At 42.6% G+C, this 23,483-nt stretch overlaps 1 protein-coding gene across 6 annotated transcripts in view; it reads left to right on the top strand.

Moving 5' to 3' along the window:
- Positions 1–23,483, top strand: part of LOC109903708 (sterile alpha motif domain-containing protein 12-like) — a 134,361-nt gene that overhangs the window by 47,085 nt on the left and 63,793 nt on the right. For all 6 annotated transcript variants that reach the window (XR_004202835.1, XM_031788555.1, XM_031788556.1 and 3 more), the window contains one exon: positions 530–670. Coding sequence is in view for 5 of the 6 variants with exons in the window: in XM_031788555.1 (XP_031644415.1) it covers positions 530–670 (141 nt within the window). In the remaining variant the exon portion in view is untranslated. The remainder of the gene's footprint in view (positions 1–529; positions 671–23,483) is intronic.

The following is a 23,483-nucleotide window of genomic DNA, read 5'->3' as shown; positions in this document are numbered from 1 at the left end:
ACACTGACTGGACAAAACATTAGGAACACCTTCCTAATATTGAGTTGCACCCTCAGAACAGCCTCAGTGTGACGGGACATGGACTCTATAAGGTGTCAATGTTGGCTGGATTTCATTTGGGTGGTGGACCATTCTTGATACACATGGGAGATTTGAGTGTGGAGTGTTGCAGTTTTTGACACATCAGTTCCAGTTCGCCTGGCACCTACTACAGTAACCCGTTCAAAGGCACTTAAATCTCTTCTTGTCCATTCACACATACACAATCCATGTCTCAATTGTCCTCCCCTTCATCTACATTGACTGAAGTGGATTTAACTGTACCGTTAATTAACAAGGACCATAGACTAACCAGGTGAATCCAGGTGAAAGCTATGTCATGGAAAGAGCAAATGTTTTGTGTACTTGGTCTTCCTTGTGCCCCTTTATGGTGTTTGCTTTGGGTGGGTGAGATGGGAGTCTGTTTATCTCATGAGGAGGGGTTGAGTTTAACCTTTCTCTCGCTCTCTCTCTCCCTCCCTCCGGCCAGGGCGGGCTCTGATGAGATTGACAGACAGGAAGCTGGAGCGAATGGGCATCATGCAGGAGGGCCAACGGCAGTACATCCTCCAGCAGGTCCTGCAGCTCCGTGTCAGAGAAGAGGTCCGCACCCTGCAGCTACTCACGCAAGGTACAACTCTCCCCATGGCAGCGTCTCAAATGGCACCATATTCCCTATGTAGTGCACTACTTTTCTCCAATGGTAGGAACAGTAGGGTGACAATTGGGATTGCACCTCTGTCATTGGCCATGATGGAGCCGGTGTGACCAGCTTTACAGTGATAGCCTATGAAACGATAGGCCATTTCACTCACCCGATTGCATGGTTGTGCGGCTTTACATTCAATTGGTTTTAATTGTTCTCTCGGCACTCTTTATGTGGCCAAAGCCAGCCACCTGCACCAATCAACACTACAGCCAATTTACAGTATGTGTGTATATGGCTCCCCATCTCAGATCGTCCAATCACAACACTGACCCCCTACACCCTGACATCCAGTCATTCTTAGTGATTCGTCTCTCCTCAGCGTTCAGCACCACTCATCACCCACATCACCACCTGTAACTAAAATCAGCATCATCCCCATCAACTTGTCTCTGGATCTCAACACAGAACTCTTTTGCTTCAGGGGCGAAATCCAAATACAGGGAAACTGTTCTCGTCTCAAATTCTTGTGGTGGTTCTCTTTGATGCTCCTTTCTTGTTGTCACTGGTTTCTCCCTTGCCACTGGTTGAGGGAGAGCGTGATGCTACACTGCTGCTGGGGGAGCGGGGCCCCTTGTGTCCCTAGAAAGGCTGAACTTGTGCTACTAGAACTGCTGCTGTGAGAATTAGAACGGGGAGGGAGAAATGGGGAGTGGTGTGGAAAGGAGGAAGTGTGAAATGAAGGGAAGGAGCTGGTCAAAGGAGAACTAGATTTACTGAGGAAAGGGCCGGGTGGGTCATTTAGTGGGGGAAGCGAACACTGAACTAAGATAAGAGACGGAGAGAGCCTTGAACAGAGGAGAGCTGTTGTATTTTAGACACTTTGTTGGGGGGGAATAAAGGTGTGGGAAGGCAAGACCTAACGGTCAGGTAAGTTGTGGGAAATGACAAAAGGGCAGTGTGAAAGAGGAGTTTGTGAGAAAAGGAGAGACTGGAGATGAGGAGAGCGGTGGTGTAATTATTGCAGTGTGCCCAGGCAGAATTAGCCAGACGGACGGTGATTAACCTTAAAGGAGCAGTGGGCCATGGGAGGAAAATAATTAGATTCCTCTCCCCTCTCATCGTCTCCACGCAGAGGGAGGATTCTCTACTTTTTATCAACAACAAAGGAGAGTTGTCCTTTTGCTAAACAGTGATGCTCAAGTTGGGTAGAGAGGCTTTTTAGACTAAGGGGGACAGTTTGATAAAGTGGCATTGTTTTCCAAAACTGGGCCATTCCATTACATATACTTTCATAACATTGTTTGTTTGTTCGCATACAAGTACAGTGCCTTCAGAAAGTATTCATAACCCTTGACTTATTCCACATTTTGTTGTTACAACCTGAATTCAAAATAGATTCAATACTGAACCAGATTTTTTTTTTATCCTGAAAAACTCTCCAGCCCTTAACGATTACAAGCATTCCCATAACATGATGCAGCTACCACTATGCTTTAAAATATGGAGACTGGTACTCTGTAATGTATTGGATTTTACCCAAACAACACAATACTTTGTATTCAGAGAAACAATTAGGTTAGTATTGTGGAGTAACTACAATGTTGTTGGTCCATCCTTGATTTTCTCCTATAACTGTTTTAAAATCACCATTGGCCTCCTGTTGAAATCCCTGAGTGGTTTCTTTCTTCTCCGGCAACTGAGTTAGGAAGGACCCATGTATCTTTGTAGTGACTGGGTGTATTGATACACCATCCAAAGTGTAATAACTTTACCATGCTAAAAGGCATATTCAATGTCTACTTTTATTTTTACCCATTTACCAATAGGTGCCCATCCTTTGCGAGGCATTGGAAAACCTCCCTGGTCTTTGTGGTTGAAATGCACTGCTCGACTGAGGGACCTTACAAATAACCATATGTGTGGGGTACAGAGGCAGTCATTCAAGAATCATGTTAAACAGGCCTCCCGGGTGGCGCAGTGGTCAAAGGCACTGCATCGCAATGCTAGCTGTGCCACCAGAGATTCTGTGTTCGAGCCCAGGCTCTGTCGCAGCCAGCTGCGACCGGGAGGTCCATGGGGCGATGCAAAATTGGCCTAGCGTCGTCCGGGTTAGGGAGGGTTAGGCATATCCTTGTCTCATCGCGGACTAGCGACTCCTGTGGCGGGCCGGGCGCAGTGCACGCTGACCAGGTACAGTGCACTGATGTCTTTGCTCTCAATCTCCATAAAAGGAGTTTGCACAAATACCAACTGCATCAGTTACAGGAAAAATCCTTTCATTTTACAGTGTTAAATAAAATGTTTCATTTATCAAAATTGTGGAAATCTATTGCAGCTCAAGTCGACTACAAAATCCTCAATACAATGCTCTCTAGAGTATCACAGTATGAATCATAATACCCATAAAACCTAGCGGTCAAACAGGGACAATATTCCAATTGTTTTTTCCACCATTCATTTTTCCCATAGGTGTTTTTGGAAACACTTGACATAAGGGCTGTGTTTCGTGTAGTCTGACCCTTACGTGATGTTTTGATAACTATGTAAATCTCTCTAGGACAACGTGACTAATATAGTCGCCTGTATCCCCCCCCCCCCCCCCCGTGGCTAATGTGGCCACCATAAAGAACTACAAATACCATGATGATCTGGACGAGACCGATGAATCGAGGCCAAAGTAAGAATCTCTAACTATCTAATTGGCTACATTTCTTTAAATGCACAATTCTAAGAACTGTCTTATGCAAGTTTTAAATTGACACAATACCTCCTTAAATTCACAAAGGTATCAGCTAGAGACGACATGCAGAAGCTTGCAGGGATTTGTAGTTTTGCATGATGCCTACCTTTATGCTAATTAGCTTTTTCGAATCAGAGTAAATAGAGCCAAGTATATTGATAAGTCACCTTGTCATAGAGATTTTAAATAGTTATCAATGCGTCATGCCAGGGTAAGCCTTCACGAAACACAGCCCTAATTGTAAAGTGTTTTTTAAATTCCCTATGATATAAAAATGATTTAGAACCATTTCCCTGTTTGAACGCTAGGTTTGATGGATATTATGACACCTCCACTGTGGGGGCTCTATGGGCTGGCTGGCTTCTCCCACTTTCTGATGCTGTTGAATTGTCTGATTTCTAATAGCAATTGTACTTTTCAAGAATGAATCGGTGCCCACATTTCTTTTTAAAACGGGTTGGATGTTAAAGATGTAAAATTGTGATTTGAATAGAAATATTTAACCTAGCAGAAGAGCGTATTCCGACCACATTTACTGGACTTATAAGTGTTTGCCACCTTGACTTAGTTAAGACACTGCTGATGGTGAAAAATTAAATGTCCTTGCTTGTTGTTAACCTTTTTGACAAGCAACCATAAAGGGAAAAATGAAATCAATTTAGTACTAAAGTGTACAAGGTTGATGGAAAACTAGAATAACTGTTAGTTTTTATTTGATCTGTTTTTGTTTTTATACAATGGGCTGTATTCAATCTCCCCGAATTGTCTTCGCTCCATAGAATGGAAATTTAGCGGTTGGTTGTTCAAGAAGATTGTCCCCTCTGTATTGAATATCTTTGCCAAAAACAATGCATCATTTTTTTTCTTCTCCCTGATAGTAACCCTTTATTAGAGGCAAACCTCATTTAACATACCATTGGATGCATTACTCTTCAACTTGAATTACACCGCTTAAAGAACTTGATACGAAGTTATCTGTCAAGTGTATTGGAGTACTCTGTGGCGATGGATATAGCGGGATATTCATCAGTTAAATGTTAGACGAACAGTATAATCATTAGCAGTAATAACTCAATTCTCCGTAGCCTAACTCCACTTCTTACAATATTGTCTTTGCTACAGGTTCATTAGTAAAGACCGGTCTCTGCACTCACTTCATTCTTAAGCAAGTGTCTTCTCTCTCTAATGAAGTCTTTCCCCCAAGGCCTTCAGTGAAAAGAATACATTTGCACTGTCGTCTAAAGTGCAGAGTTTCCTTGCTCCAGAATCCCTAATGAATTAACTCTCCCTGATCTGTGGCCTCGGATAGGAATGTCATTCGCCTGGTGATCTTTAATCAATAGTGTTTCATGGGGATCTTTTATTGAATGTATTCTTACCTCTGGAGTCTTCAGTGTATAGAGTCTTTGCTTTGTGATATTTCTTTTAAAATGTTGTATTATTCAAACCACCTTCCGGACTGGATTGGCACAGAATTAGAAATTAGAATACTAATAATAGTGATTCATTAGGATCTCTATAGTTTGACACCCCTGATTTTAGAGTCTTGACTCTGGAGTCTTTACTTCAAAGGAGTCTTTGGTAGGTAGTGTCTTTCCTTGGAGTCTTTAGTGAATATAGTCTTTACTCTGGAGAAGGAGGCTGAACTGAGTGGTCTTATTTTCTGAGCTCCCTGCACGGCAGGCTTCAGTCCTCTGTGGAGTCAATAGCCCCGGAAAACTCCTCCGTCTCCCACCTCTTTCGCTCTCCCCTAAAAGAGACCCTATCTGCACCGGAAAGTCGTCGAGAGATGATTGAGGTGAAGAAAAAGTAAAATGCATTTTTAGATGTAATTCTTACCTACAAGACCGAAGCTGAGCACTATAATATCACTATTTAATGAAGTCCTCAGTTCTGTTGCTCCCTATTTTTAAATGTGTAACACCATGAATGCCTTAGGTACCAATCGGGGCTCATATTCGAAAGGTTAGGAGTCATTATGTAGCAAAGTAATGTGGCCACACTGTTCGTGAAATTGCCTCTGAGCCCTCGCTCATTAGTCGCTAACGTCTGAAAGCTCGGCTACCCACAGTGAGAGACAATGTATCTACACAGCTAATAAATGTTCTGAAATACAGGGAATAATTATTTCTGTCTTTGTGAAGGCAGACTCCATTTACTCCATTTGTTTTGCACCACATTGAATGCGGCCACGGTAATCATCCGCCCCGCAGTTGGTATTGAGTGAGAAATGTCACCCAGGTGTTTTTAAACAAGCCTGGAACAAAACACTGGTATTTTGAAAGTAATAGTTCTACCTTTTTTTGATAACCTCCGGTGACAAGTCCCCTCAATATGGAGTGAAGGCTCCCTGCTTAGGTTACCAATTAGAGTACTGTTCTCGGGTGTGCGGCGGCCATTTTCTTTCTCCATTTTTGTTTCCCTGCCTACTTGCACAGAGGGAGTTGAAGAACGTCAAGGTTAGCCGCTGCAGCACGTCATCTGGTTTTATCCAGGGAGAAGGAAATGCAAGAATACAACAAAACCTTCTTTTAACCTGCCTCACTGTCTCTCAAGGATGTCAGACCTGTAGGGCAGTGAAGCATGAACAACACGTGCAGATCTGTTAATGAAGCTGAAGGAGAGAGGGCACCCCTGTAGAATTCAAAAGATGGAATACCCAGAGCAGAGAGGGCATGCAGGTAGAATAGCCAGAGGCACTGATCGTACTGTTGTCATACGTGAGGCTCTCTGCAGCATCACCTTTGACCTGTGAACCTGGTAGAAGCACAGATTCTGATATCTTTAGCTGATGATAGACTCAGGCAAAGCTTTATTAGTTTTGTCATGTCCTACAATGGACCTTTGCAGACAGCATGGACATTGACTTTATCCAAAACAAGTTTATCGTCAGCTTAATAGACTGTTTATTATAGATTTAACCTTTTAAACTGTTACTCTGCAAGTCTCTGCACTGAACTTTGCAACTACAATGACCCGGCAGGTCGATTTTTAAAGCCGCAAAAAGCTCAGTCGTTTAAAAAAAAAAAAACTCTAATATCCACGGTTTTTCACCGTGTGGAGCCGCACTCATCAATATATGGAGCAACAATGCGCAATAAAAAGGCACCGCCCTGCCCTAGCTGGTTCCACTCAGTCTGCAGACAGCCATTCCCAACCACCGGCCACTCAGGAGTTCAGGCGTCTTCCTGCCTAGGCAGTCATTCACATGAAGTCAGCTTCCCAGAATTCACCCATGATCTAGCCAACCTGGATCAATAGCAAGCAGGACGCTTTACTGTTAACAACGCCAGCCATTACATATCTCTGGGCCCTGGCTGCTGACACCAACCCTATATGGAGGGTTTTTTTAAATAATTTTTTTAACCTTTATTTAACTAGGCAAGTCAGTTAAGAACAAATTCTTATTTTCAATGACGGCCTAGGAACAGTGGGTTAACTGCCTGTTCAGGGGCGGAACGACAGATTTGTACCTTGTCAGCTCAGGGATATGAACTTGCAACCTTTCGGTTACTAGTCCAACGCTCTAACCACTAGGCTGCCCTGCCGCCCCAGGTTGCTATAAGACACTATTATAGTGGTGATGAGGAAGAGCTCCACGGACCCTTAGTGTCCAGAAATAATCTAGCCAATCATTGCGATCTGTGGAGTTGCTTTTATTTTTATATACGTTTTCTCGTGTCAATTAACTTCCTGGATTACTATTTATGTTAACAGTCTGATTTAATCAACAGATATAATAGTCAGTTGAAAAAAAGTTGGGTACCAGACCGTGTACATATCTGACTGTGTTAGGCAAAATCACGACATATCCCATTGAGCCAAGCGGGGAGAGGATGTTGTCACAGTTCCGAGACCAGTCAAAAACATCCTGCTAACCCTACGCCAATGACGCTGGTGGATCTCAAAACTGAACTTGGATCCACGTTAAGTCGCAATGATATCCTTCACCTCAGTCTTATGACCGATACTGTATCTCGAACCAGTCATGACTATTCAACAAAACAAGCTTTCTTTACGGCAAATTTCTTAGTTGCATGATTGTTTAACTAGCAAAGGCGTTTTGAAGTTGAGGGTGTAGTATTTATGAAGTTTGGCAATGAGGATGAAAATGAGCATTTGTTCAGCTAGCTGGGGAAAATTAGCTTATTCAGGTAGCAAAAAGTTTGATTTAAACAATTGACTGAAATTGACTGAAACAAATAAATTAGATTACTTATATTTAAGGAGAGCAGATCGATATACAATTTTGAAATGAACTAACTCTCAATAGTAAAAGAAAGATTCATGGTGATGTTGCTTCCGGATAGAGTAGATTCCTCCTCCTCGCCACTCTATCCAGTATAGAGGTTTTGGTGGGTTTGTGTTGCTATGGTGACCTTAAAGTCGTGGATTGTGTGTCATAGATTAATGTAGTTTGGAGCGTAGCCATTCTTTTCTTGTACTGGTCTTGCTTATTTGGAGGTCTTTTTTTAATTTGATGTCTTGTTGTAATTTAGTGTCTAGTTCTTTCGCTCTTCTATCTTGGCACCTTTTTTTAGTAGCTGGTCAATCTTTATCTCAAGGTGTTTGTCTCCATTTGGTCTTTTCAGTTAACCTCTATCGATCTTAACTTATAGGTGTGGAACAGATGGGATATGTTAGCACATGTTGCCATAGGTTCACATGAATGGCTGTAAACATTTGAAGACACAGGGAGAGCGAGAGAGCAAGGGCATTTTGAGGAAACGTAGGTGTCTCAAAGGGGTGCATAAAAGGAAATTATGTATAGAATGCTGGATCGTTTGTTCTCAGGATTTATGATACCGCAATTAGCGGTAGCCGCGGCGCTACACCTGATGATCCATTATCATTGTAACATCTCATGTCGAGGGCAAATTTGATTGAGGTCAGTAATTATCTTTTTAGCCAGTAGTTCTCAAAGTAGCGCTCGAGACAAAACGTGTCCCCGAAAATGTCTCTCTCGCGTGTCACTGAGCCTTTGGGCCCGCCCTGCAACCTCATTGGATGGCAATCGAATTGTTAGGGGGATGGCCCACATGGGCCAAGCTTGCAGTACTCAAAATGGCACCACACAGGCTGAACACTTTTTAAAGAGACTTTGAGGTCCGCCACAGGAATGTAAAGACCCAGAGTTACCTCTGCTGCAGAGGAGGATACGTTCCTTAGCGTTACCATCCTCAAATTGCTTCCCAAATAAATGCTTCAGAGTTCAAGTAAGGAACATCTCAACATCAACTGTTCCGATAAGACTGCGTGAATCAGGCCTTCATAGTCGAATTGCTGCAAGGAAACCACTACTAAAGGACACCAATAAGAAAACTTGCTTGGGCCAAGAAACACGAACAATGGCCATTAGACCGGTGGAAATCTGTCCTGGAGTCCAAATTTGAGATTTTTGGTTCCAGCCGCTGTGTTTTTGTGAGACGCAGAATATGTGAAAGGGTGATCTCTGCATGTGTGGTTCCCACTGTGAAGCATGGAGGTTGTGTGGGGGTGCTTTAGTAACACTTTCAGTGAATTTATTTATAATTCAAGGCACACTGAACCAGCATGGCTACCACAGCATTCTGGGTTGCGCTTAGTGGGACTAGCATTTGTTTTTCAACAGGCGGATGACCCAACACACCTCCAGGCTGTGTAAGGGCTGTTTGACCTAGAAGGAGAGTGATGGAGTGCTGCATCAGATGACCTGGCCTCCACAATCACCCCACCTCAACCCAATTGAGATGGTTTGGGATGAATTGGACCGCAGGGTGAAGGACAAGCAGCCAACAAGTGCTCAGCATATGTGGGAACTCCTTCAAGACTGTTGGAAAAGCATTCCAGGTGAAGCTGGTTGAGAGAATGTCAAGTGTGCAAAGCCTTCATCAATACAAAGGGTGACTACTTAGAATCTCAAATATATTCTGATTTGTTAAACTTTTATTTTTATTTTTTTACTACAGTACATGATTCCATATGTGTTATTTCATAGTTGAGGTCTTCACAATTATTCTGCAATGTAGAAAATAGTACAAATAAAGACTGGGAGCCTAGTCAGGATAGAAGGAAATGATGACTGGCGCAAATGACAGACATCCTTGATGAAAAACTGCTCCGGAACGCTCAGGACCTCAGACTAGAACGAAGGTATACCATCCAACTGGCAGACGACCCTAAGCACACAGCCAATACATCACATGGCTTCGGCTCAAGTCTCTAAATGTCGCCGAGTGGCCCAGACAGAGCCTAGACTTGAATCCCATCCAACATCTCTGGAAAGACCTGAAAATGGCTGTGCAGCAACGTTCCCCAACCAACCTGACATGGCTTCAGGGTCTGCAGAGATGAATGTGAGAAACTCCCCAAATACGCTTGTAGCATCATACTCAAGAAGACTCGAGGCTGAAATCTCTGTCAAATGTGCTTCAACAAGGTACTGAGTAAGGATCTGAGTACTTAAGTATGTCATATTTATTTTTATTGGCAAAATATCTAAAAACCTGTTTTTGCTTTGTTATAGTGTATTGTGTGTAGATTAATGGGGGGCGTGGGGGGCAATTTAATACATTTTAGAGTAAGGTTGTTACGTAACAAAATGTGGAAAACTTCAAGGGGTCTGAATACATGTATTTTTTTTTAAGAACTTTCACATTAAAAAAAAATACATTGTTCAAATTTTTGCTCATGTTTTGCTCACATAATATAATTTAAAAGTAGGCATAAGGTGTCTAATAGACTAAACATGGCAAAAACAAATGTAGACATTAATAAATGCATTTCTATAGCTTGCAAAATATTGTTTACAATGGTTGGGGAGTGCCAAGATGGTGGCTTTAAAGCAGCGCCCCCCTGTCAGTCATCTAACGTATTTTTAAATCATTGGAGGGATGCAACACCGTTCTGCCGTGAGAAATTCCAGAATTTGGTGTTTTGTTTATGGTGTTCGGAAAACGCTGTCTCAGGCACTGCTCCAGGATCTCCCATGAGTGTTCAATTGGGTTGAGATCTGGTGACTGAGATTGCCATGGCATATAGTTTAGATTAGTTTTAATACCCATCAAACCTCTCGTGCCTTGTGGATGGGAGCAGTATCGTGGCTTAATCATGACGGGCCCAGGTGAACCCAAAAAATTCCGGGCCCCTATCTCCACCCATATTTCCCTTTTTTTTTTATTCAAATAATTTTGTTGGTAAGGATGTGTTAATATTGTTAAGCATTATAACAACAGAGGGGAACCTAATCGAAGGGCACATTTGACACTGTTACCGGCAATATAGCCAATACAAAATCAAATCGTATACATTCAGCAACATGGACGACGGTCAGAAATGAACCCGTCGATCAGCACCACAGAAAGAACAAAGTGGTCAAACACCCTATTTTATCTGCAAATAATAGGGAATAGCCTATATTATAAAACATAAATATATAGATCAATCTCTTGACTGAAACGCAGCTAATGACCTAGTACATGCTCGCAGAAGTTATGCACGGCGGCAAAAATGTCATACCGGTATTTCAAATGATCTGCCTCCCGCAGAGGCCTATAGCAAAAACAACCCGCCAGAAAATCAATCAAGTGGAGCATTCAAAACGATGAATTAAATGGCAGCATGCCTTTTAACAGTATATGATGCGTATGTGCTTATTATTATTCTTATAGCCTAGTTAAGCGTATAGGCTATGATGACAATGAAATGGCTCAGCGGCCGTGCACCAGAACATGGTTTCCTAAGACCGATCGAGCATAGTCGTAGATTGACAAGCAATGTAAATGAATCTCAATAAAGCATGATTTATATAGGCTGTCTAGGTAGCCTGCCTTGTGAAAATATAAGCTTACGCACTCATTTTGATTGGCATTCGACCCGCCTCTGTTCAGTCGTTGACTATGGCATTCAAATCCATGGTCCTGGCCCTGGTGTTTTCAGTGGACAGAATGGCCAACCCACACAATCTCTCCTGTCCCATGCTGCTCCTCCAGGTATGATTTGAATTATTTTCAGTTTGGAAACGGAGCGCTCGGAACGGGTTACCTTTACTGGCAGAGTCGTAAAAAGGAGCGTCGCTGTAACTACTTCCCCAAATGTAGCAGTGACTGAATCCACAATGAGCATCTTGGCCAGGTCTCTCACTGTAGTGTGCTTTGCTATATCCTTTTTAAAACAGGCCCTGAAAGAGAGTAATTGGCCATATATATTGCTGATATATCTTTGCTGTAATGTTCAGCCAGCCAGGGTAGTGGGATGGATGGAGTCTGACTCTGTTGCCCACTGACTTTTACATCTGTTTGACAGCTGATGGATAACGATGTCAAGGTTTGCATTAGACGTTGACTTTAAAACTACTCTCCCCATCAGACAGTCGCTCGTCCTCGCATAGTGCATCAAAATGACGCCTCGCCTTCCTTCTCCGATTGTCTTCAAATGCGTTCTGAGCTCCCCATTTGTCGGCATGGGTCTTTGCAGTGACGTTGGCCTTTTCAAAATCCGGTGGGAATCCGGACAGGACCTATATCATGTCCTCGAGTAGGCTGACTGATCTGTGCAGGTCTGAGTCTTTGGCCTGAAGCATTTTGGAGACGACGTTCACATTTTCTAAAACCGTAGTTTGCAGAACGAGAAAAAAAAATGTCTTCTGCAAAATCAAATATACCACTCAACATTGACCATCTCTTTATGCTATGCCCGAAGAAGGTGTATAACAGTTCAACAGTATCATAAAACTGTTTAATCTCTGGCACATTTTTGATGGTCGTCGCTGAGAGCCAGGTTAAGACTATGCGCTGTGCAATGCACATAAACAGCAAGCGGCTCTCTTTCGGATATTCTGAAATAGACCCAGCTCATGTCAGCAGCTCCATCATACCCCTGCCGAGGACATTTTGAAATATCCAGCCCCTTATCCTCTAAACTGCCCAGGATTTTTTGTTAAAGCTCAGCTGCTGATGTGCCGGCTGTCTCCAGAAGTCCCCATGATGGTCAGATCTGTGGCGACATTATCTGCATCCCTTATCACGCTCACATAGCGATAAACTTGGCTTAACTGGTCTACTTTGGATACATCTGGTGTGCTGTCCATAATAATCGGGGGGGGGGGAATCTCTCACTGATTGTCACACTGCACTCTCTCGGCTAAGATATAAATAAGCTCATTTTGGATCTGAGGACTGAGATAGTTAACGGATCCTGCAGGGCGTTCTGAACGTTCTTTCAGAACTGGGTCGTAAAATGACAGCAGTTCAATTATACTGATAAAATTCCCACTGTTGGCCTGCCTCAGCTTTTTACGGTGCCCTCTGAATGCCAAATTACCTGATGCAAGTGTGAGTTACATTAACTATGCGCTCCCAACACCTGTCGCCAGAAATTTGCTGCGTTACGCACGCCTCTCTCCATTTCTGCGTCAATAGTGCCATTGCGCTTCCATTGCTCATATACCAAACAGGCCCCCATCTGAATCTGGGATGTCTCATGACATGCTATTTTTGATGTTAGATGGCGCCAATCTCTCACCCCATTAACTCCGATCTCCGAACAGCCAGAAAGGCTCACAATGCATGCAATATAGCTTGGACAAATAACATAGCCATGTACGTGGTAATTTGATTCCAGCCTTGGTTGTAGTGGTGTAATACAAACACCGCCTTTCGTCATCTCTTGGAAATGGGCCAGTAGGCTTACGTGAGCCTAATACAATAACGTGCCGTTTGACTTTTGCATCCACATTTGTTGCATAACGCCCCCCTGTCAGTTGGATAGGTAAAAAGGCTGTCTGTCCCATTTTCCACCGGTTTCCTCTGCCGCCACGATTCTAGCCTCGCCCTGCTCCTCTTCCTCCCCGCCCGGCCCGGGGATAGCTTGTCCTGCCTGGCTTGTGCTCAGGGTCGTATCCTCCGATACCTGACAACCTGTATCCACCTCTGTCAAAGTTGCTTCTTCTGGCACGATGGAACAGCTTGGCCTTTTTCTCACTTGAGACGCTAAAAGCTGCTGCTGGCGACGATTAACCTACATCCTCTTCTGGTCCTGCAAAATAGCAGGACCAGAAGAGGATGTAGGTTAATCGTCGCCAGCAGCAGCTTTTAGCGTCTCAAGTGAGCTTGTGCTAGCAATGGCTGCACTTGAACTGAATTTGAAAACAATCTAAAATAACTAATTTTGATACCTCCTTTGTTTCAAATTTTGTGTTGATACATTGCTGATTTTTAAATCAGCAAAGTCTATTCTTGACTTTCTCAATTTTTTGGGGGGGCCGTTGTCTTTTAGCTAGCTCAACTGTTGCTTAAAACAATGACTGAAACCAACACCGATTCGGAGAGTATTTTCACAATGAATCCCAGAATGCATTTCATTATCTTAACATTGTATTGAAACTATTGAATAATATTATTTATTTATCAAATTAATTTGATTTAATGTCAGCAAATCACAGTGGGCCTATTTATATTATGGGCCCTGGTGCGACCGCTTCGGTTGCTTCGGCTGAAGCTACGCCACTGAATGGGAGCATTGTAATCCTACCTCGGAGAGAGGGCGAGAGATATAGTTACTGGGTAGTAGTCAGAAATGCATTGATCCCAGCTGTTTCAACATAGGGCACACTTGATTATGAAATACTGGTAGGCTAACTGGTTTTGCTGTTTTGATAAGATTTGGCCTCTTGGTTTACAGAATAAATAGTAGGCGAGAAATGACTTATCTTTATAACCGAGACTAAATTAATTCACAGGACTTGGAGGTTCAGAGATCTTCTAACATTTGTATGACTTTATAAATATTTACAGGCAAAGGTTGCCAAGAGGGTGAAATATAAATTTAAAAGTTTCATATTATAATTCTCTCGCTCCATTATTCCCCTCTGCGTCAATTTTGCTTGAGTGTGTGTGTGTGTGTGTGTGTGTGTGTGCACACCTAGGTTGGTTTGCTTGCTCGTTTGATACGACATCCCTGACTATACCCCTGTAATGCTACCTAATATTTCACTTTGTGTGTCAGGTATCATTGTCTATGTGCATCATCAATTATCCGGATCTGCATGTGCACGCACCACTGTGCACGCCGTCGGAGCCACCGCAGGCTTAACTTGCCCTCTATTAAAGATTTACACTCTCCGTGGGGAATTATTAAACCCCAGAGCCCCACTTCGTGACGCTCGGTTTGTAGCATTGTGCCAAGATTAAAGGAGGTTCATTGAAAGGTCTTTTAACCATTCTGGATGATTGATCTCGTTCCAGCCGTAAGAATGCCAGTCCTCTCGGTCTCTCGGCCCTAGTTCTCTCTTTCTCGAACCCTTGTCGTGGAAATTCAGTACAGAGAGAGACTTGGTCTTGGTCTTTTCTTCAAACAATCTTTATTTAATATGGATTAATTATTGCAATAATGCGCATCGGCCCACCAGTCTTGACTGACTGTTAGGCTGAGAGTCTAGCCTTGACAGACGATGCACAGTTTTTACATAGCTGATACCAAGATTGCTTAGTCAGTCACTTCTAACCTTCCCATAAGCCACCTTGGTTATCTACACAGGATGGTCTTTTACTTAGTTTCCCAGATGCCAGGAAGATAAGACAATGCGGCATTGTTCTTAACTCTTCCAGTCTCTCTCGCACACACCACATCTTGTCTATAGAATGCTAGCTTTTAGGTTTTTATCACCAACACAAGTCAAGTGTTGGCTTCAAGCTATCTGTAGTCGAACCCATGTTCTCAATACCCAGGCTAGGTGCTGGAGTGGAGACCATAAAACACAGCATTAGCAGGACAGAAATATCTTGGTGTTCGTTAAGAAAATAATTGTTACATAGCCAACAAATAAGGTGAATACATCATTTTCCCCCTGACACCCTCTTTTGGCCCAGCTCGTCTAGCAGCCATGTTTGAGGGACACTCCTGCAATTACACCCTTTGATTATCCTCCATACTGAACTCCTCATCCTGAGAGAGGGAGAGATTTGCTGATGATACAGACCTGGGCTGCCTCAGTGCCTCTGCCAGGCAGCACCACAGTGATGAAGAGGTGTGCCACGCTGAGATATTCAAATCAAAGTCAAATAACATTTTATTGGCCACATACACATGGTTAGCAGATGCGAGTGTTGCGAAATGCTCATGCTTCTAGTTCCAACAGTGCAGTAATATCTAACAATTCTCAACAACTAACTAATATACACAAATATAAAGGGGTGAATGAGAATATGTACAAATAAATATATGGATGAGCGATGGCCGAGCGGCATAGGCAAGGTGCAGTAGATGGTATAAAATACAGTATATACATGTGATTAAAGTAATGTAAGATATGCAAACATTATTTAGTGGCATTGTTTAAAGTGATCCATTTGTTAGTGTCCAGTGATTGGTTCTCAATACAGTATATACATGTGATAAGAGTAATGTAAGATATGTAGACATTATTAAAGTGGCATTATTTAGTGGCATTGTTTAAAGGGAATTTTGATAAATGCACAAAATCGCCAGTCAAAATGGACGTTCTACCACAGCCACCATATTATTTTTGGGAAGCCTATTTGACTCGAAGTTCGGACATATAAAGTTTGTATGTGAACTCTTTCTAAGATGCATCCTTTTAGTTTTTCCGAACTTACTTCACTCATGTATAAGCGTAGAGGGAGGCTTGTGCTGCAGATGCTAGAGAAATAATGAAGAGAAATTATAGATAAAATGTATCAGTGCTCATCGGCCATTGGACATGAACATTACAAAACAAGTTGGGAATCGCAAATTCAACAATGAGTGGTTTGGAAGGAATCTGTGACAATGGCTAACAGTAAGCATTGCAAAGCAATCACTAGCCTGCTATTCAGTGGAGTGGTTGTGTGGTCCCAAGTCTGGGATTAAGTTTCTCTCTTTCAAGTTTAAAATGATTAACATTCAACATTGGCCTTAATGTCAATGAAGCATGATTTATGCCGTGCTCAATACAACTAACTCGGAACTGTGAAACCTTGAGTTCAAGATGACTGGGAATTCTGGAAAAAACTAGCTACGACTGGGAAATACGTTTTTGAAACGTCATCCAACTCGGAATTGTAAGTCTGGAAACTGAAGATCAATGACGTCATGATTCCACCATGTTTTTTCCGAGTTCAGTTGTCTTGAAAGCACCATAAATCCAGAGAACGCCAGACTTTGATGACAAAATTTGCGCACGAAGGACCGCTGTGCCACCTTCCTGTTCAAGTAAGCACAGCACAACAAGGTGAGTCCAAAAATGTATTGTATGATGCTCCATAAATGATGTAGTATGCCAGGGAGTTATGTATACTGTAGCAAAGACGTAATACTAAATGTATGTTGTGTAGTTAGCTTAGTAGCCCATTTGACCTACTTACCTTAATTTCGCCTACTGTTCTGACTTGGTGGGGCACATGTACTGTTTTGCCGATAACCTTTTTGTGAGAGAAATGTATTAATTTAATATTGTAAGAGCTTTCATTGTATGCTTAAATGCACCCTTTATTTATCCTACGTTTCTGACTTGGTGTACAGGGACAACACTAAGAACGGCCCATGTTCTGAATTCTGTCACTGTACATTTCAAAAGTGCTAAACAAATAGTTAGGACGGACGTAGTCAGCATATCTCGCTCATTAATGTCTTAATCGAAATTACGGATTGCCTCTTATCCGCTTCTTGTAACCCTCATGCCATAGTTTCTACATTTCAATTGTCATTAGAAACCACATTTGTTTACGCAAGTCAGCCATATCAGCAATGTTTTTTTTTAAAGACCGTAAAGGAGGCTGAATGAACTGTTTCGCTGTCAGACAAAGCTCCGCTGATAGCCAGGTGTAGCAGTGGTAAGATGTTTGGACAGCTTTAGTGTTGTGGTGTGGCTTTGCTGGCATGCATCCCACTTTTTTTTACCCCCCTCCCCCCCACCAAAATGTACATGCTAAAATCGTCACTGTTCATATGACATGGGATTTCCACAATGAGTCGGGCTGGTTTGACCACACAATTTGTCACAGGAGGCAACCCAGTAAAGTGGAAATGGATTCTTCAGTGAAGTTCCATGTCGTAATCAGAAACCAGGGGTAAGCAACACTCCTGGAGTGCTGCAGGATTTTGTTCCAACTAGGCACCATACTTGACCATCTAAGCTAATTGATCAGTTCAGTGATTGCCTAAATTCAACACACTTTCGTAGTTCACAACAATGTCATTGGTAATCAAAGTTACTCTATCATTTAGAAGTTGACCGATTTATGATTTTTCAACGCCGATGCCGATTATTGGAGGACCAAAAAAGCCGATACCGATTTTTAATCTGCCGGTTTAAAAAAAACATATATATATATATATATATATATAATATATTTTTTTTTTTTTTTAATGTATTTATTTGTAATAATGACAATTACAACAATACTGAATTAACACTTATTTTAACTTAATATAATCAATAAAAATCAATTTAGCCTCATAATGAAACTTGTTCAATTTGGTTTAAATAATGCAAAAACAAAGTGTTGGAGAAGAAAATAAAAGTGCAATATGTGCCATGTAAGAAAGCTAATGTTTGTTTTAGTTCCTTGCTCAGAACATGAGAACATATGAAAGCTGGTGGTTCCTTTTAACACGAGTCTTCAATATTCCCAGGTAAGACGTTTTAGGTTGTAGTTATTATAGGACTATTTCTCTCTATACCATTTTTATTTCATTAACTATTGGATGTTCTTATAGGCACTTTAGTATTGCCAGTGTAACAGTATAGCTTCCGTCCCTCTCGTCGCCGCTACCTGGGCTCGAACCAGGAACACATCGACAACAGCCACCCTCGAAGCAGCGTTACCCATGCAGAGCAAGGGGAACAACTACTACTGACATTTGAAACGCTATTAGCGCGCACCCTGCTAACTAGCTAGCCATTTCACATCGGTTACATGAGCCTAATCTCGGGAGTTGATAGGCTTGAAGTCATAAACAGCTCAATGCTTGACGCACAATGAAGAGCTGCTGGCAAAACGCACAAAAGTGCTGTTTGAATGAATGCTTACGAACCTACTGCTGCCTACCATCGCTCAGACTGCTCTATCAAATCATAGACTTAATAACATAATAACACACAGAAATACGAGCCTTAGGTCATTAATATGGTCGAATCCAGAAACTATCATCTCGAAAACAAGACGTTTATTCTTTCAGTGAAATACGGAACCGTTCGATATTTAATCTAAGGGGTGGCATCCATAAGTCTAAATGTTCCGGTTGCACAACCTTCAATGTTATGTCATAATTACGTACAATTCTGGCAATTTAGGCAGCCCAAACTGTTGCATATACACTGACTCTGTGTGCAATGAACGCAAGAGAAGTGACACAATTTCACCTGATTAATATTGCCTGCTAACCTGGATTTCTTTTAGATAAATATGCAGGTTAAAAAATATATACTTCTGTGTATTGATTTTAAGAAAGACATTGATGTTCATGGTTAGGTACACATTGGAGCAACGATACACACCGCATCAATTATATGCAAAGCAGGACACGCTAGATAAACTAGTAATATCATCAACCATGTGTAGTTAACTAGTGATTATGATTGATTGTTTTTTATAAGATATAAGTTTAATGCTAGCTAGCAACTTACCTTGGCTTACGGCATTCGCGTAACAGGCAGTCTCCTCGTGGAGTGCAATGGGAGGCAGGTGGTTAGAGCGTTGGACTAGTTAACTGTAAGGTTGCAAGGTTGAATCCCCGAGCTGTCAAGGTGAAAATCTGTCGTTCTGCCCCTGAACGAGGAAGTTAACCCATCGTTCCTAGGCCGTCATTGAAAATAAGAATGTGTTCTTAACTGACTTGCCTAGTTAAATAAAGATTAAATAAATATAGTCGGCAAAATCAGTGTCCAACAATACTGATTTCCAATTGTTATGAAAACTTGAAATCGGCCCTAATGTAACGGCATTCAGAGGTGGAAGAAGGATCGGACCAAAGCGCAGTGTGGTGTTCATTATGTAATATTTAATGAAACGATCTGAACACTGAAATACAAAACAATAAAGTGAACGAACTAAAACCTAAACGATACATTGTGGCCCAAACACTCACACGGAAACAAACACCCACGAAAACCAGGTGGAAAAAGGCTACCGAAGTATGACTCTCAATTAGACACCTAACGACACCTGCCTCTGAGAACCATACTAGGCTGAACACAAAAACCCAACATAGAAAAACAGACTGCCCATCCCAACTCACGCCCTGACCATACTAAACAGAGACAAAAACAAAGGAATAAAGGTCAGAACGTGACACAATGTCGACCTCTAGATGACACTAACCCCATCCACAGGCCACGGGTTGTCACTGAATGGTTTGATGAGCATGAACACGATGTAAACCATATGCCATGGCCGTCTGTCACCAGAGTTCAACTCAATTGAACACACATGGGAGATTCTGGAGTGGTGCCTGAGACTGTTTTTCCACCACCACCAACAAAACGCCAAAAGAATGGTGTCAGATCATATACTCTTGTGAATTCTGTGGTTCTTACTAGATTACTTGTAGTTTTTCATGTTGTTTGTCTGTAATTTTTGTAATGACTTGGTGCTGCCTATCTTGGCCAGGACGCTCTTGAAAAGAGATTTTAAATCTCAATTAGCCTTTCCTGGTTAAATAAAGATAAAATAAAAATTAACAAAGATCCCTCCAACAGAGTTCCAGACTCGTGTAAAAAATCTATGCCAAGGTGCATTGAAGCTGTTCTGGCTCATGGTGGCCTGACGCCCTATTAAGACACTTTATGCTGGTGTTTCCTTTATTTTGGCAGTTACCTGTAGGTGAGAGGCCACAAGGCTCAGAGGTGTAAAGGCTTGGGCGATATCCCAATTTTCATGTCATTCCGGGATTTACGGGAATAGCACACAATGGGTATTGTCATCCATGATAAAATGGTGCTGACTGACAGGGCTGCCGTGCTTCTAGCTCTTAGGAAACTTTGCAGTATTTAAACAATTTTTTTTATTTCTTACATTAGCCCAGGAAATGTTGTGTTATATACAGCCGGGAATAACTTTTGTATATCAGAGTTGCGGTAACTCACCAGTAGTACGACTTCCCGAATTGGATCCTTTGTTCTTACACTCCAGGGCAATTGAACTGATTCCAGAGGCTGTTCCAAAACTACTCATGGTGTGATTGTGATAACACAGGAACTCAAGTTCTTTTGTTCACCCAACCAAGAATACATCACAATCAAATGCCGACCCTATTGCCTCCAAAGATAATTCACTTCAGTTATAATCACAGCCGTGTATATTCCCCCTCAAGCCGATACCGCGACGGCCCTCAAAGAACTTCCCTGGACTTTATGCAAACTGGAAACCACATATCCTGAGGCTGCATTTTATTGTAGCTGGGGATTTTAACAAAGCAAATTTAAGGAAAACTCTGAAGTTCTATCAACACATTGATTGATTATAGTACTCGCGCTGCTAAAATTCTCTATCACTGCTATTCCAACTTCCGGGATGCCTTCGGCAAATCAGATCACGACTCCATTTTGCTCCTCCCTTCCTAATGGGCAGAAACTCAAACAGGAAGTACCTGTGCTAAGGACTATTCAACGCTGGTCTGACCAATTCGAAACCACGCTTCAAAATTGTTTTGATCATGCGGACTGGGATATGTTCCGGGTAGCCTTCGAGAACAAAATAGACATGCACTGATACGGTGACTGAGTTCATCAGGAAGTGTATAGGTGATGTTGTACCCACTGTGACTAAAACCTACCGTGGACAGATGGCAGCATTTGCGCAAACCATCGCATTTTAACCATGACAAGGTGACTGGGAATATGGCCAAATACAAACAGTGTAGTTATTCCCTCCGTAAGACAATCAAATAAGCAAAACGTCAGTATAGAGACAGTGGAGTTGCAATTCAACTGTTCAGACACGAGACGTATGTGGCAGGGTCTACAGACAACCACGGACTACAAGGGAAAACCAGCGACGTTACTGTTTACTTTCAGACAAGCTAAACACCTTCGCCCTCTTTGAGGATAACACAGTGCCACCGACGCGGCCTGCTACCAAGGACTGTGGCCTCTCCTTCTCCGTGGCCGATGTGAGTAAGACATTTTAAGCGTGTTAACCCTCGCAAGGCTGCCGGCCCAATCGGCATCCCTAACCGCATCCTCAGAGCATGCACAGACCAGCTGGCTGGAGTGTTAACGGACATTTTTAATCTCTCCCTGTCCAGGTGTGTTATCCCCACATGCTTAAAGATGTCCACCATTGTTCCTGTACCCAAGAAAGGAAAGGTAACTGAACTAAATGACTATTACCCCGTAGCACTCACTTCTGTCATCATGAAGTGCCTTGAGAGGCTAGTTAAGGATCATATCACGTCTACCTTACCTGACACCCTAGACCCACTTCAATTTGCTTACCTTCTCAATAGAGCCACAGACGATGCCATCGCACTGCACACTGCCCTATCCCATCTGGACAAGAGGAATATCTATGTAAGAATGCTGTTTATTGACTATAGCTCAGCATTCAACACCATAGTACCCTCTAAGAGCACCCTGGCTCTGAACCCCGCCATGTGCAACTGGGTACTTGACATCCTGATGGGCTGCCCCCAGGTGGTGAAGGTAGGAAAAAACGCCTCCACTTCGCTGATCCTTAACACTGGGGCCCCACAGGGGTGTGTGCTCAGCCCTCTCCTGTACTCCCTGTTTGCCCACGACTGCGTGGCCATGCACGCCTCCAACTCAATCATCAAGTTTGCAGACAACAAAACAGTAGGCCTGATTACCAACAATGACGAGACAGCCTACAGGGAGGCGGTGAGGGCCCTCAGGGTGTGGTGCCATGAAAATAACCTATCACTCAACGTCAACAAAACTAAGGAGCTGATTGTGGACTTGAGGAAACAGCAGAGGGAGCACCCATCCACATCGACAGGATCGCAGTGGAGAAGGTGGAAAGCTTCAAATACCATCACTGACAAACTGAAATGGTCCACCCACATAGACATTGTGGTGAAGGCACAACAGCCGACAGAGTACATTTGGCTTGGCACCTAAAACCTTCAAACTTTTACTGATGCACAATTGAGAGCAGGCTGTATCACCGCCTTGTACGGACTCTCCAGAGGGTGGCGCTGTTTGCCCAACACATCACCAGAGGCAAACGATCTGCCCTCCAGGACACCTACAGTACCCTATGTCACAAAGGCCAAAAAGATCAAGGACAGCAACCACCCGTGCCACTGCCTGTTCACCCCACTATCATCCAGAAGGTGAGGTCAGTACAGGTGCATCAAAGCTGGGACAGCTTCTATCTCATGGCCATCAGACTGTTAAATAGCCATCACTAGCACATTAGAGGCTGCGACCCTATATACATTGACTTGAAATCACTGGCCACTTTAATAATGGAACACTAGTCACTTTAATGTTTTTACATATTTTGCATTACTCGTCTCATGTGTATATACTGGATTCTATCCTATTCTACTTTATGTTAGTCTATACCACTCTGACATATATATTTCATGCCTTTAGATTGTGTGCATTGTTGGACCTAGAAAGACAAGCATTTCGCTTCACCCGCAATAACATCTGCTAAACGTGTGTGTGTCATATCATTTTGCTCTTTAGCTAAATGCTAAAGAGCAAAAACAACATAACAAACTAGTTGCAAAAACAGGCAAATCCAGCACATAGTTATACAAGCATGCATAGCTAGTGGCTTTGGAATTACATTTTCAGGGAGTGTGGACATTTTACAAGCAAAAGTGAATGAAATCATGCAGCCGTCTAAGGCACTACATCTCTGTGCTAGAGGCGTCACTACAGACACTGGTTCGATCCCGGACTGTATCACAACCGGCCGTGATCGGGAGTCCCATAGGGCAGTGCACAATTGGCCCAGCGTCGTTCGGGCTAGGGTAGGGTTTGGCCCGGGTAGGCTGTGACTGTAAAATAAGAATTTGTTGTTAACTGACTTGCCTAGTTCATGGTTAAATAAAAATAACATGTTCTGAAGGAAGAGCAGCATGTTTAAGGAGCAGAGGGGAGAAGAG

Source organism: Oncorhynchus kisutch, linkage group LG14 (assembly GCF_002021735.2).
Source record: "Oncorhynchus kisutch isolate 150728-3 linkage group LG14, Okis_V2, whole genome shotgun sequence".
Taxonomy (NCBI): Eukaryota; Metazoa; Chordata; class Actinopteri; order Salmoniformes; family Salmonidae; genus Oncorhynchus; species Oncorhynchus kisutch.
Note: the sequence above shows the minus strand (reverse complement) of the source record. Positions and strands in the feature narration are given on the sequence as shown.